Consider the following 16,093-nt stretch of genomic DNA (forward strand, 5'->3'; position numbering starts at 1 on the left):
TGTAAATAAAATTTAATAATAATAATACTATGTAATAACAAACTAATCAAAATAAATTAATTTTATTTACAAAAATAATGATCTAATATAATGTTATTCATATATTTAATATTATGCAATGTAATGTAACATATTATGATTAAATAAAATAAAATTAAATAAAAATAATGCATTCATTTGAAATATTTGTACACATTCATAAAACATTATATATATATATATATATTAAATATTAATTAATAACTTTTCATGATAAATTACAATTAATTATAATTTTATCAAAACATAAATCGTTTATTCTTTTTTGCAAAAGAATTTAAAATATCGAAATATCTTGATAAATCTTTGTAAGAATCGATTCTCGAAAATAAATAAGTGACAATATTCAGACGATAAGTTTATTACTCGCGCGATATAGGTTATGTTATGATTTTGAAAATAAAAAAATAACAAAATGAATATTACCACTAAACAATGGATTCAAATTTTTAAAATACCTTATAATAATTTTTCTATTTTTGGAAAAGTTTTCACTTATAAAAGTGCTTATTCTCTTGATAAATTATACCCTACACATAGTATAAAACTCTTCACACCAACCTTTGTAAGTTTATTGTAATATCAATATATTTGGAATATATTTACATTACAATGAATCTTTATATGAATTTGTTTTTCCAAATTATCATTTTATAAATTATTTAATAAATTATTTATATTAATCATTGATGAAAAATCTTATAATATAATTATATAAAATTTTCAGGTTCCTGAGGATCCAAATGCTAAATTTAATGGCTATATACCAATTAAAGAACTTAATATTACTTATAGCCGTAGTAGTGGTGCAGGAGGACAACATGTAAATTGTACAAATAGTAAAGTGAATATAAGATTTCATTTACAAAGCGCTAAATGGTTATCAGAAGAGATTAAAAGCAAACTATTGGAACAGGTTTGTAACTTTTAAAATTAATTTTATGGAAAAAAAGAATTCATAATAATATTATTGTTACAGTATAAAGATAAATTATCTAAAGAGGGTTATCTTATAATCAAGTCAGAATTAACAAGGTCTCAACAATTAAATTTAGCTGATGCTCTTCGAAAATTAAGAGATATGATATGGGAAGCGACGAAACCTCCACCAGAAACATCTCCAGAAACTTTAGAATTAAAAAGGAAACAACATCTTAGAGCAGCAAGGAAAAGACTTTTTGAAAAACGAAAGCATTCTATGATGAAAGAATTTAAAAAAGCTCCTATGAATTTTTGAATTTCTTTATATTATATCCTTATATTATATCATATAGAATAATAAACTTTTAAATAAATGAAGTTTAACATATGATATGTTGTAACGATAATTGTACATGATATATAATAATTATAATAATTAAAAATTTTATTTAAACTTAACTTTTTTCTAAATTTTTTAGTTGATTAAAGAAAAATTTAATTATATAATAAAAAAAATATAGAATTAATAATTCTATATAATATTTCTCATTAAAATTGATTACAATTTCAATGAGAAATCCTTTATTTAATTCAATTCTATGCGTTTCCTTGGCAACGTCCGAAACGAAAATCAAAACATAACGTGAAAAGTTAAAGAAAAACATTGCAATTTAATTTAACTTTATTTTTGCATAAAAAATGTCATTTCGTGACTTAAGAAGTAAGTAAATTTTAATTAATAAATATTTTAATACAATATATATGATATAATATAATAATTGTATTTGTTCTTCGATAGATTTCACGGAAATAATGCGAGTTCTTGGTTATCCCAGATTAATTTCTGTTGGAAATTTTCGATTACCGAATTTTCCATTAGTTGCAGAAATTCTTGTTTGGTTGGTTAAAAGATTTGACCCAGATACAGATATATCTAGTGATCATAGCACTGAAGAAGAGCGTATCTCATTAATCCGCGCTGTTGCTGAATTTATGGTAAAAAAAAATCTTGAATTTTATATTTATTTCTACGTTTAATGAAAATAAATATTTCTTTAAACATCTAATTCATTTTTTTTTTTTAATTTTCTTTTTATTTTATTTTTAAACGAATTATATTTTTACATTAAAATTTATTATCAAACGATTTTAATATAGGCCTTAAAAACAAATATAAAATTAAATACGAAAAAATTATACCAAGCCGATGGCTATGCCGTAAAAGAATTATTAAAAGTTGCCACATTATTATACGATGCGCAAAATAACAGTAATATTAATAATGTAATGTCCGATGACAATTTTAATACAGTTAATTTCGACATTTCCAATAAGATAAACGAATTAAAGTCAACTAGACAATTAGCTAGTCAGTTGACCGTAACTGGTGCATCACTATTTGATTTGTTAGGACGTGAAGTTGATCTCAGAGAAATTCGTAATTCAAAGGTTGCTAGACAATTTGATATCTCGGAAATCGAGACGGCATTGAAAAGCGTTATTGAAAATATACGTAAAGAAATTGAAGAAACCAAGAAACAAATCGAGAGTGTCAAGGTATCATTACTTTCCGATCTTATTCTTAAAAATACTTTAGATTCTCGATACATAATTTTTCCAATTTCTCATTTAAGGACACGGAACAGAATTTGGATGCAAGGATTGAAAGGCGACGTGCAGAACTCGACAGAAATCAAAAGAGATTGCAAACATTAAAAAAAGTACGCCCAGCTTTCATGGAAGAATTTGAGAAACTTGAAGTTGAATTAAGAATTTTATACGACGATTATATTCAAAAATTTCGTTATCTGGCATATCTCGAACATTTGTACGAAGATTCAGCTAAAACGGAACAAGAGAGATTTGAAAGGCGGTAATTGCGATTAAATAAATTATAAAAGCTAATATGTGTATTCTATGCAAACAAGATAATGTAATATTTCGTAACAGGCAAGAAGCAACGCGAAAACAATTAGAAAAGATGAGAGCGGAAGATATCAACTTCGAAAGTATGATGGAAGGAAACGATTCTATATTGCCTATTAATCTTCAAGAGCCTCCACCTCCTCTTACCAATATTGAAAAACAAAATACCGAAAAAGTAACACCGAGCAGTCGATTAAAATCAGGTATAAAAAAAATAGTACATTTTTCTTTCTAATATTTTGAAAAAAAAAAGATTTCTATGATACATAACTTAGATTTAAAATAATTAATCATTTGTAACATCACAATAGCTGGTCGAGCATCGAGAATGCAAATATCGCAACGTCGTATTTATGGAAGTATGTCTGGACGTCAGAAAGGAATTATACAAGAATCGAACGACAGTGGTGGATCGCTAGATAGCGACAGTGATCTGTTGATCGATGGTGATCTTGACGATGATGACGATGACGATATTTTAGATTCCGTCGTGGGAGAGCCAGAAATTAGGAATTTTGATTTAAAGGTTGGACAAGAAAAACGAGCCGTTAGTAAGCTAGATCATTCGGATGAGGATTTTTAAACATTTACAAAAAAGAATTACAAAAATTCCAAAATATACCGCCCATGTAATTATCGATCTCTATGCGCATGTTTTTACAATAACTGTAAATAGATATTAATAAAAAGTAATTAATATTATAGTCTTCGTGATCGAATAATTTTGTAAAAAATACTTAAGATATATATGTATATATGTACGACATACGTGTTTTTAAATAATTTTTGAAATTCAATTATTCGTATAATTGTACATGTATTCCAGACTTATATATTTACGAAATATATTTTCAAGGGAATCAAAATACATATTGTCGTCGTATAATATTTATTAATTCTCTCAACACGGCCGAGCGGCATGTTGATTGTGGCTTAGCACCGATCACATGTACGTATTCATCACCTATCCTACATGCTGTGTACGTAAATACACGTACACTTTCGTGTATACACATATATACATAAATGTATGTGCGCGTAAAAAATGTGACATTACGAAAGAAATTATAGAAACAGTTTGCAATATTCATTGTCATAACGCTCAAATCTGTAACCACTATCTAGCTGACCATAAATACTCCCACCATTGTGTTGTAACAATTACGTTCATCTTGAAATGCAACTACTATTATTATTATTATTATTATTTATTATTATTATTATTATTATTATTATAACAACGTTCTTAAAAAACACTTTCAGGGATTAAAAACTATTCGCTTGAGACTTGTTCGACAACGAATAAAATCGTGGAACGCAATCTATTATTATCGGTTATAAGTCGCCATAAAAGGTGAACCCAATTATTTATTTTTTTTTTTTTTTTCCTTCGAATTGAAAACGTTCTTCGTTCTATCGTAAATCGACCGATCGAATAAAAAATCGGTTACGTGTAAACGGCATTTTAAAAACATTTTCGCATTCTACGCGTTTCGCTCTATCGGATTAAATACTAGATGTTCTAGATACATATTATACATACATAAACTACCACTATAATTATTGATCCTATGGATATGCGTACGTTTTTCTTTATACGTTGTGCGGATTTATAGGTGTGAAATAAAAGAGAGGGGAGGGAGGGAGGGAGGGAGAGGGGGGAAGAGTAGAGATCAACAAGATAACGATATCAGACGTTTCACATTATAGCCGATGATGATGTAGACCGGAAACGTTAGGCCCTGCGCGCGATATTCTTCACAATATTTCCTTATATTATATTTTATATTTTTCTCACATCCTATAGTTCGGCTTCGATTCGAACGAAAAATAAAACTCGTACATAAATACAATACCGTATAAAATCGTGAAAGAAGCACCATAGCGTAAGAGATACAGGATCGTCCGGGAAAGTTCGTCGCCTCGGATCTTTGCCGGTCGATCGTGAGTCTTTCTCACGTAGAAAAATATTATATTATTCGTCAGCTTTTCGTTCAGCTTAGCGTCGCAAACATTCTCAACAAAGTGCCGCATCGGCACCTCCAAACATTTGGCTCGTTGATAGACAGACAGGCACCGAGTTTTTTTTTTCTTTTTTATTTTTATTTATTTTTTTTTTTTTTTCCTCTCCGCGTTTCCTAAACGAGATTTATCAGGCGCGTGTGGACCGCAAAAAGGTAGAAAAAACGCGTTTATTACGATGGCACCCTATACAAATCCCGAATCTCCATTGGAACAACATTCTCTCTTCGAGAGGCAATTGCCGTCCTAGTGGGAAAACTACGGGCCACCGTAGTTGTAGAAATATGTTCTCGCTACCTTCGGTGTACCAGTGAAATTACCAATATCCCAAAGAGTATCGACAATGGTCTTTCGCTACCTGACCGACTTCAACACTTTGGGGCTCGCTTTTATCCGTGGCGTCATACCCGGAATTGGTTCCAATTTGGGTAACGAGCACTCGCCGCTTAGATCGGACCAGGTTTTCCCAACGTTATCCGATAATCTATTCTTGTATTTGTAGGCCGTTCTATCGACTACCGATTGAGTCTTTATACAATCATCGCCGCCAAACTCGCAGACCCTGTAATGGTGGAGAATCGCTGCGTCCGATGGAACATTCAGAGTCCCGTGTCCTGGGATGAACTCCCATACAAAGTGATTCCCAGCCTCGACCACGTTCTGGGGCTTGCAAACGTATTTCGACCGCTGTTTGTGGGGGTGTAGCTTCGTTCTGCGCCTAGTTTTCTTCAACGTGATCAAACCGGCCTCTATGGGGGTGCGACTGGTCACCACGAACGGGTCGTCCGCCCATTGAAGATAGAAGAACGCGTTTTGAAAGGAATACGATCCGGTGGCTTTGGCGTTTATGCGACTGCTCATCCATCTGGAATTTTTTTTTTTTATGTTAATTATGTTATTATTCATTGAATAATATCGAATTTGATGTAATTGAGACAAAGATAATTTTGTTTTTGGTATTACATAAATTTAAGGAAGTGAATAGAATAATTGTCTCAAGATTTATGAGCGATATGAAAGAAAAGAAGGAGTTCTCACCTGATTAGATCAATGATAGTGTCGTTGTGCCTGGGTATAATGAACTCGTCGAGATCCACCAGCGCCACGTATTCGTATCTGTACATGGATCGATAAAGGCAATCGTTGAGGGCAGCAAACAATCCTTCCGTGCGAATGTCTCGCTGCGAGATCATGTCCAAATGATGCCAAGGTAACACGGTCACCAGACCTTTAGCTTCGTAATACTTGAGAGCGCATCCGGCCTCACTGCCGACCGTGTCGTTGTATAAAGTCACGTGGCTAGCGCCAAGCAGTCTGTGCAACTCGATGAACTCTATGAGTTGTAATACCTATCAAATTTTTCATTCGTTAATACATTATTACATCGTGTACACTTCGAAGTATCGTGCCTTTCCTTTTCTTTACGTTTCAACGTAATAGTATAAGTTCGAAACATCGATCTATTTCGAAATTTATATTTTACTTTTCGAATCATATATTTTTAATAATCGGTGAATTTTTATAATTATAATTATTATATTAAAATAATATTTTAAAATTATTTATTCATCTGAAAATTTATTTTACGTATATTTATTTCCTGAATTCATGTTTTTGGTAAATAAATTCGAAAGATCGATCTATTTCGAAATTTATATTTTACTTTTCGAATCATAAATTTTTAATAATCGATGAATTATTCTGAAATTATCTTATTCGTCTAAAAATTTATTACGTATATTTATTTCCTGAATTCGTATGTTTTTGGTAAGCAAGTTCGAAAGATCGATCTATTTCGAAATTTATATTACTTTTCGAATCTATAAATTTTTAATAATCAATAAATTATTTTAAAATTATTTATTCGTTTGAAAATTTATTTTACGTATATTTATTCTTTGAATTCGTATGTTTTTGGTAAGTAAATTTGAAAGATCGATCTATTTCGAAATTTATATTTTACTTTTTCAATCATAAATTTTTAATAATCAATAAATTATTATAAAATTATTTATTTATCTGAAAATTTATTTTACGTATATTTATTCCCTGAATTCGTATGTTTTTGGTAAGTAAGCTCGAAAGATCGATCTATTTCGAAATTTATATTACTTTTCGAATCATAAATTTTTAATAATCAATAAATTATTCTAAAATTATTTATTTATCTGAAAATTTATTTTACGTATATTTATTCCCTGAATACGTACATTTTTGGTAAATAAGCTCGAAGGATCGATCTATTTCGAAATTTATTTTACTTTTCGAATGTGGAAATTTTGTATCTTAAATAATAAATTGAATTTCTGACAAAAATTCTATTACATACCCTGTTGTAATCGTAATGCAGGGGTTTCACGCAAACGGCCAACATTTCTTTGTTCTTCGCTCTATTTTCAGGCCGATTTTGAACCAGAATGCGATTCGTCGGCGATGCTTTCAGCCTGGCCACCACGCTCACCGTTTCCGGCACTCTGTCGATCGTGGCCGATTCTTTCGGCAACGGGCAAATCACAAAGCAGGCACTATACTTCAAGTTCCAATTTTCCCTGATCACCTATCGAAACGATCGATGTAACCGTCACTTTCGTTGTACAGAGTGTTATAACTCGTGTTCTAACTACATCGACATTTCCTAGAATCTCTCCAACAAGCTTTTTTTTCCAGGGAAATAGAAATTACAAGTAAGAATTGCCTTTAATTCATATACGATATATTACAGGGAGAAAGTAGTTGACAAAAACTTGTTCGAGATAAAATAAGATAAAAAGAATATCATCACAAGGAATTTATAGAAAATTTATATATTATAATTCATATAATTTTGTATCAAAATGGAACGTATAAACAAATATATTTTTTGCAATTAGAGTATACATTAGAATGCTTTAATTTTGTAATGATTATTTTCCATTTCGTAAATATTATTTTATTAATTGGCATAAATAATAAAGAAGATGAATATTACGCAAAGTTGACATGTTACTTTAATTCCGTAAAGATTATATTTTCCAGTCTTTCTCTTTCATCTTTCAACTTTTCTTTTTTTCTCTCGTAATTGCTATTTTCTCTAAGGCAACGTTATGAAAGTTTCTTTATTTTCTTTTTTCTTATTTCTGTTCCTTAACACACACCTTCACTTTAGCAGCTACCGTTACGGAAGTAGTTACGTTCCCTCCGTTCTCCGGTCGATACCAAAGTCTACACCAAACACGCTCCGGTCCTCTTGTCTTTGTTGCGCTTATTATTCGAACCATGCCCTGACTTTTACCTGTTGGTGCTCCCGTACCACCAACCCTGTCATCGAAGTACGCTGAGTATACAAAGAATTTGAATCTGAGAATTGGAAAAAAAGAAACACCATCTCTTTAAAATTTTTCTTCACGTGCTTCTCTCTGTTGTTTTACATGTATATACATAAAAATGTTCGAGCGGGAGGATGGAAGAGAAATTTATCAGGAGAAAAGGTGATTTTTTTTTTTTAAATAATATCCTGTCCTAATTTTTTCTCTAACTCTTTCAACAAATTTTTTAATAAAATCTCACGAGCCTTTTCACACGAGAATTAGATTCACTGTAAGTAATAAGATAATAAGATTGTAATAAGATACATCAAACGAGAAAGATCTTACAGGAAATTCAGCTACGTATAAAAAAAGTGACCTAAAAATATGATGATCCTCGTTTGTAATCATTTTTTTTTCCTTTAATTTTTAAATTATATTATCGTTATAATAAACACGAATAATGAAAATATTTTCGTTTGCTACGTTTTTCGATCGAATTATTTCGAGAATTTCCAGCCGGGATAAAAATAATCAACACTGACCTACGTTAAATAAAATATACGGAATAAAATCGTAAACGTAAACATTTTCTTCGCCACGGTATTTATTCGGCAAACGTTCACAAACCCGATTATCTTGGAAACAAGGTTTTTAACGCATTCCAATAATTCCAATTGATCTTTTCGAAGAGAAGCGAAAATATTTTTTTTTTCTTCTACCTAATACATCTATCGAACGAAATAATTAATTTTTTCGAAATTTATCTTATTTTCAAACAAATATATATAGTATATATATATATATATAAAAGAAAGAAAAATTAGAGGGGATGGAATAATTATTATCGGGAATAAATGTTCGAGAAAAAGAGTGATAACGCACCTGGTCTTCGTGACCGGCAACCATTCGGCGTGCGTGATCCTCAAGCTCTGATCGAGTTGCGGTAGGCGAGCCTCCAGGTTGGGTGGTAAGCTCGGTAAACCTCTTGGGTCCGGTTGTATCGCGGCCTTCTGTCCGTCGTCCCCATGCATCAATAATCCGATATGATCGTCGAAGCTGCCCTTCAATCCGATATAATCTTCAGCCTGTGAAAGCCAATAATGGGAAACTATTTAGTCGTCGTATATATTCCATCCAAATCTTATTATATCAACAGAGATATACGAATTAATCGGTCTTTTGATTTTAATTTTAATCTTGTTCCCATCCCATTGTGCACTTTAAAATTGCAAGAAAAGAAGAAATTAAAAATTAAGGTATTCGAAAATATGGTGGTATTGGAAATCACTAGATACAAGAAAGAAAAATACAAGAAGCACTCGTAGTTGTTTTGATGGGTGACCTTTGTATTCTTTTTCTGGAAAACCGTGTGTTATTTGACCGTAAGTTAGAATAGGTGAGTAAGAGTCGGTAGCGAGCAACAGCTCGTTATTGCCCTCCTCCTCCTCCTTATCTTTATGTCTCCCCACTTCGCTCTGCTCTGCTCTTTCCCTTTAGCACTTTCTTTCTGTTTAGCACTTCTTTCTCTTCCATTTTAAAATTACGTTTCCAGTCGAAATCTCTAAGAGAATGAAACAAAATTCTAAATAATGGATGATTACTTATTGTGGGATATATCAATTTAACTCGCGAAATGTATGAATTCGTGCAGTAATTTAAATCGAAAATTTATAAGTTGAAAAGATTTTTCAAATATATAATTGGGTCAAAGTTTTTTCTTTAATTTTAATAGAATTGAAAGATAAATTATATGTTTCTTGAAAAATAATGTGTTAAATTTATATACTATGTAAAATGTGTGATTCATATCTTGTACATTTATGCGTGAATGTTTTCTATTCCCCTTTTTAAACCTTTTTAATAGCAAGTTAAATGTGTAGTAGAGTAAAGATATAGACACGATCTACGTCTATATAATATAATTTATTCCTATTTCCTTGATTAAATTTATTCTTTCTTACCGCACACATATTCTTTATTTTAATCAAATCATTTCACAATTCATTCCCTGATACAACGATCCGTCGAGTTCTAAATCGATTAAACAAAAAATCTTTTTTTACTCGAGATTAAAAATAAACACTCTGGAAAATTTTAACATTTTCTACTTTGCTAGAACTATTTCTAACTCGCATTATGAGATCGATATACATCAACCACGTTAAATTAATAAAGTTAACTTTTTAATTTTGAAGCGGAAAATTTGCAATGAATCGATCATTGCCACAATTTTTTCCACTTTACTTCAAATTAATACCAAGATTGTCCCGAAAGGGAGATCGAACGATACAGTTTTTAAAAAGATTTTAAAATTCTTCGAGAATCGTGGAAAAAATGACACGAAAGATCGAGAACGAGTATTTATTACTCGACGAGCTTTTACATTACGGTCCAACAGAGTGGCGTGTATATCGTTTCTATAAAAGTTATTTCCCGCTGGGCGAACCCACTTTTCCATCTCGGAAATCATCCGAGACCAATTTAGCCCCTAAAACCGATGTCGCTTTTTAGATCTCCACTTTGGAGAGATGCAGAAACGATACTCGTCGAGGAGAAGGAGGAGGAAGGGAGAAGGAAAACGGAGGATTTAATCGAAAAGATTTCCATTCTAAAATGATGCGAAAATGAAATCTTGAAGAATGAAATCTTCGTGGAAACGAATATGCTCGTTCGAAACTTTCGATTTCGAAATTTTTTTTAAATTTAAATTACAATAATTTCTTATCGCCTTCTAAATTTCTATCGTTAAAAACGAAAGAGAAACAAATTTTGATTTTGATAAAATTTTATAATAGAAGAAACTAATAAATTTTCACGATATCGAAGATATTACAGTAGCGTATAAAATTGCTGAAAATTTATCTAGAATTTTATTTAATTGAAATTTTTTATCTCGTTTTTTTTTATAGAATTCGTGACATTTGTGTAAATACCGTCAGATTTCTGATCTGATTAAATCTATAATAAACGATATGCAAAGTATTTGTATTGAATAAATTATATGATAAGGCATATACGTTTTTAAAATACATGTGTTTATTATATTTTTTATCCAATTATCTTTGTATTAACTTCATCTATCATTTCTTCATTTTTATTCCTTCTTCTATTCAAATAATTGGAATAAATTAAAAGTAAGGCAATAATGAAGAAAAAAACTTTTTTCTTCAAAACTCCTTCTTTGTCAAACTCACACGGATAAATTTCATTTCTATTCATTTTTCCGCTCTAATAAATTTATATAATCGATAATTCCGATGAAATCTCGGTCGATAAAATGAAAACCGACAATAGCGATAAAGGAGGGGGAAAAAAATTGGATAAATTTTAATTTTCTGGGGAATTAACCAACTCGATCTTTCACCTCGATTCTCGATCTCTCGAAAGGACAAAGAGAAAAAGATCGTACGAGGTCGTAGGTGAACTCTCCGTCCGGAAACCATTTTAATCTCCGCTATAAAGTTCTCGCAATCATCTCGAATAAAAGGGAGCGGATTATGACCTAAAATCGCGCGCTTTGGTGTCCGTGCGGTTTTACCCTCGGGGAAATTAAAACGTTTCGATGGCCTTTGGCAATCCGTGACAACCGAGTTACTCTCTCTCCTTGACCGACCGGAACTTTCCTCTTCTTTTCCTCCTTTTCTTCTCGTTTTTTCGATCCTTGTATACATAGCGCATGCGCGATCACTACCAAGTCATTACCAAGTTACTATTTCTTTGAAAATTGTATACAAATAATAATTCTCATCTAGTGTTATATTATCTTACGTATATAATAACGTAGTTATTGTTTACAATATATATATATAATATTTTCTCAGAAATAAACAACTTATCCGTTTATAATAATTTCTTTATCATCGATTCGAACGTAATGACGAAATAGTTTCGATCGAATATGGAACACGAGCGAAAATTCTACGTAAGTAATTGATAATAATTGTCGATCTCTCCTCTTCTTTCTTAGGTAACGAATATCCGACGACAAATATTCGGCCGGGACGATACCAGATATTCCATTTGGAGAAGAAGCTCTCGCTTATGGAGAGGTCGATAATCCTCAAACGGGTTCGAGGGAAGGAAAAGAGGGAACTGGTAAAAGACTTTCGAACTAATGGCAACGGCTCAACTTTATACTCGGTCGCCGCTTTGTTCGTACAAAGCGGAAGAAAAGTGGAGACGGAAAACTTTTCCATCCTTTCGGGCCCATCGATTTCTCTCTTTTCTCCTCCTCTTCTTCCATGTCGCCACTCGCTCTCCCTCCTATTTCTATTCCTCTCCACCTTTTATTCCTCTCTTTTCTCTTTTCCTATTCTTAACCTTCTCTGTCCCGATATCTTTTTTCATACGCTCTTTCTTTTCAGAATTCTTATGAATGCATCGACATTAATGGATATTCGAATTTGTAAACATTGTATTGTAAACGTTGGCTCACTATGTATGTATGTACACATACAGATGTATATATATTATAATTTTGATGTGCACGCTTGTTACGATGAACAATCGTTCCAGTTGCGAAATCAAGCTAACCGCGATCTTTATTCTCTGAATTAATCGATACGACTTCAACGAATCATAAAACTATATATCGTCGTGACAAAAGACATCAAAGATCATCCTGTATTCGTGATTAAAATGTTAGAATTAATACGTGGAAATTATTGGATTATAATTAATAATAATAATAATTAATTAATAATAAATATTAAAAATAGATGGATCAATTAATTGGATTCAAATATTTTGTTTCATTTATTAATACTTTGTAACAAGATTTTGAAGAATTTTATAACAAAGAAAAATGAAAGCTGATAAGAATAGATGCAAATGTTTTCATAATTATCGTATATAATCGAATGATAAATTGTAATTCTATGGAATTAATTTTATTCGCGATTATTCGTTCACGAATACTTTTCACACTCACTGTACGCTTACAAAACGCTCGTTTCACCCTCCACTTTGTATACCAAAATCACCGATATTTACCAGATACTGTATCGATTGAATATACATAGCGTGTGTATGCACAGGAATCGTCTGAAACGGTGTTTATGTCACCAGGGTCGGTAACCAAATAAGAGCGAACCTATTTTCCCGCTTTTTCTTTCCTTTCACCGGGAATATCACCCTCCACCCTCTCGATCGGATCAATATTTGGCCGCGACTAACGACGATTAAACCTGTTAACAAAACGGAAATAAACATTCGACGAATTTGGTTCATCGAATGCTGGTAAATAATTCGTTAAACGTATATTTCCGTCACGGTTAATCTAGTTCTAGCCATGAGAAAATCACTTCGAGAATTTACTTTCAACAACGAGAAGAGTAATTTTAAATAATTATTAAACAAATTTTCGATAATATCGCTCGTATTCAATTCGATAATTCATCATATTGGTTTCGAAGTAACGATGACAATGTGTATCGCGAATAAGAAAGAAGAAGAAATAAACGAATATTTGACGATAGAAACTTTTATAAACTTTCAAATTTGGAAATATTCGTATAATCTCAGGTTAGAGATTAATTTACGAAGATTTTTGACAAGAATCATATAATTTATGAATAATAACACGTAACGTTCAGACTGCATATAAATGAAAAAATTCTCTTCTATCTTTTAATTCTATACTACACAGTATAAATAACATGTTCGTATTCTCGAGAGACATATGAAATTACGGTTACGGAGTTTCTACCGTATCTACATCTAAGCTAATAAACTCGCATTTATTATAATTCGTTCTACTTTATCTCAATATATCATCTTATTTGCGTTTCTTGTCGCACTATAAATGCAAAAACAAACACGAAAGTTGATATAGAGAAAATATGAAACTTAGTTTTACTAATTAATAACAGTCTCACTTTATTTCTCATATAAATCAACTAGGGAATCCATATATATAACCTAATATATATTATACACAGATGAACAAAAACCAATATTAATATAACCGACAAAAACACACTTGCACATTCTTAATAACCGAAAAATCAGAAGGAAAAAATCAAAATTTGGACTCGATTCGCTATTTCTACTTATTAAATTTCTAATAAACGAACACTCTCCAAAGATGTCACGAACAGTACTGTTCGCTCTTGAAAAGAAGTCTCGCGGAGCGGGTATAGAAACAAGAGGGGTCGTCTATCGCTAGGACCGCCTATCCCCACTTTAGACGCTTTGTTGACAAACCTGACACCATACACTACATAGTAATAGAAGAGCTATAATTTGATATATTCAAAATCATAAAAATTGTTCTTATTTATTATAAATTTATTATAAATTATGTTAGGATAATCATATTAATATATTTATAGTATGTCTATAGTTTATTCGTACATATATATATAATTATTATCTTAACTATTTGAATGAATAAAATTTATAAATTAAATTTGTATCGTTACAAATCATAATTAAACTACATATATTATGAAGAATATATTATGAAGAAATAAAAAAATTTTTATATTATATCGATACTCTGGTTAAAATATCGATACTCTGGATTCTGTACCTACACTAATAAGTTTTACATACAAATCGTTATTCGCTACACTTTATTGTCCCTCTCCGTCACAATCGGATTAATATATCGTGAAAAATATATCTTGCTACGCTAGAATCAAAAATGCGCGTAAAAATAAATGTTTCCTTCCACGTTACGAACACGACTGAACCAATTATATCGATAATCGGTAACGAAACACGATCCCGTCTACACTCGAAGCCATCCTAATTCTCTCTCGACGTAATTTGAACGGCAGGTTAAACGCGGCAGGTCGCGAAATTCGTAGGGAGCGTTGCGTTTAATCAAGCACGGATACAGATGGTTGTAATTGCGTACTTACTCCGATCTCCCCGTAATCCGGCCGATCGGGCGCAGCCGGCAGTCGATGCCCGCTCCTGTGACCTCCTAGGGCCCCGCTCCCACCTACGCCCATGCCACGCCTCTCGTCGATCAGGAATATCTCCGTGAGGACGATCACGGCGAACACGCCGAAGAACATGACCACGAGCATGAACGACAAGTTGGCCCTTTCCTTCATAACGCCAGCGTTCCCCCGGCTCCCCCCTGCGCCGCTCCTTCGGGAACCCATCCTCCGATGCTTCTGTTCCAAACGGTAGACAAAAACGCTCGTCAAAAACATTACATCGGTCTTTTAGAGGATCTTGCGTGGAGAGTTTACGTTTGTTATTCGGATTGAAATTTCGCGAGGATAAAGTTAGGTAAGATTAGGAATATCCGTTGAAATGGAAAAAATGAAATTTTGGATTTAGAAATGGACACTACAAATATCGTAAGTAAACGTTTGAATATAACTTTACTCGATTCGCGACTTAAAGAGAATTATTGTGTAAGAGAATATTTGTCTCGAGGTTATTTGTAGGTCAACGGTGTTGACGAATAAGCTTTCGTTCGAGCGTACGGATTACTTATTCTCTAAAGTTTCTATTAGAAAAACGACTATTAGAGAAAAGGAAAGATTATTTGTACGATAGAGAGGAGGATTTTTAATTAATATTGCTCCCGTGTTTCGATCTTTTTATAAGCTAGAATTATTGATTTTACTGGCAAAACGTGTCGAGAATGTTCAAATGTTCCATCACTCTATAAAACACGGTTGCGCTGTTAAAAAATGAAAAAATATAACGTGCAAAAGAAAATCGAATATTTTCAAGGATATTTGTATTTTGTCGAAAAATTATTATTTTAATTTTACAAAAAAAAAAACTCTACAATTGTTATATATTTAAATAAATACACGTATTGTTACTTCATGCATAATCCCTTTCAAACATTAATCCTCCTCCGTGAATAACGCGCGAATAAAAATGTAATTCTTTTTTCAGACGAGTATTAAAAACTTTTAACCATCCCC

General features: G+C 31.9%; 3 protein-coding genes across 4 annotated transcripts in view; 2 read left to right on the forward strand and 1 right to left on the reverse strand.

Annotated features, from left to right (window-relative positions):
* Nucleotides 1–413: 413 nt before the first annotated feature.
* LOC122710716 (peptidyl-tRNA hydrolase ICT1, mitochondrial) lies at nucleotides 414–1,413 on the forward strand. The gene is made up of 3 exons (XM_043928751.1): nucleotides 414–604; nucleotides 767–955; nucleotides 1,019–1,413. Exons 1-3 carry the CDS (start codon nucleotides 455–457, stop codon nucleotides 1,274–1,276), a joined length of 597 nt encoding a protein of 198 aa, XP_043784686.1. The 5' UTR covers nucleotides 414–454; the 3' UTR covers nucleotides 1,277–1,413.
* A 63-nt stretch (nucleotides 1,414–1,476) lies between these two features.
* LOC122710715 (clusterin-associated protein 1) lies at nucleotides 1,477–3,937 on the forward strand. Its single transcript, XM_043928750.1, has 6 exons — nucleotides 1,477–1,681; nucleotides 1,760–1,956; nucleotides 2,119–2,517; nucleotides 2,595–2,833; nucleotides 2,911–3,089; nucleotides 3,198–3,937. The coding sequence occupies exons 1-6, from the start codon at nucleotides 1,660–1,662 to the stop codon at nucleotides 3,467–3,469; spliced, it is 1,308 nt and encodes a 435-aa protein (XP_043784685.1). The 5' UTR covers nucleotides 1,477–1,659; the 3' UTR covers nucleotides 3,470–3,937.
* Nucleotides 3,938–4,073: 136 nt separating this feature from the next.
* LOC122710714 overlaps nucleotides 4,074–16,093 on the reverse strand; it is a 34,567-nt gene continuing 22,547 nt past the window's right edge. The window contains exons 3-8 of one of the 2 annotated variants that reach the window (XM_043928747.1): nucleotides 15,062–15,322; nucleotides 9,078–9,280; nucleotides 8,043–8,244; nucleotides 7,238–7,465; nucleotides 5,947–6,257; nucleotides 4,074–5,773 (exon numbers count right to left, since the gene is read on the reverse strand). In XM_043928747.1, coding sequence (XP_043784682.1) covers nucleotides 5,263–5,773; nucleotides 5,947–6,257; nucleotides 7,238–7,465; nucleotides 8,043–8,244; nucleotides 9,078–9,280; nucleotides 15,062–15,310 — 1,704 coding nt within the window. In that variant the 5' untranslated portion in view covers nucleotides 15,311–15,322 and the 3' untranslated portion in view covers nucleotides 4,074–5,262. The remainder of the gene's footprint in view (nucleotides 5,774–5,946; nucleotides 6,258–7,237; nucleotides 7,466–8,042; nucleotides 8,245–9,077; nucleotides 9,281–15,061; nucleotides 15,323–16,093) is intronic. The other variant, XM_043928748.1, reaches the window with a different exon arrangement.

The sequence above is a fragment of the Apis laboriosa genome, unplaced genomic scaffold, assembly GCF_014066325.1.
Source record: "Apis laboriosa isolate Shangri-la unplaced genomic scaffold, ASM1406632v1 scaffold14_cov150, whole genome shotgun sequence".
Classification (NCBI taxonomy): domain Eukaryota; kingdom Metazoa; phylum Arthropoda; class Insecta; order Hymenoptera; family Apidae; genus Apis; species Apis laboriosa.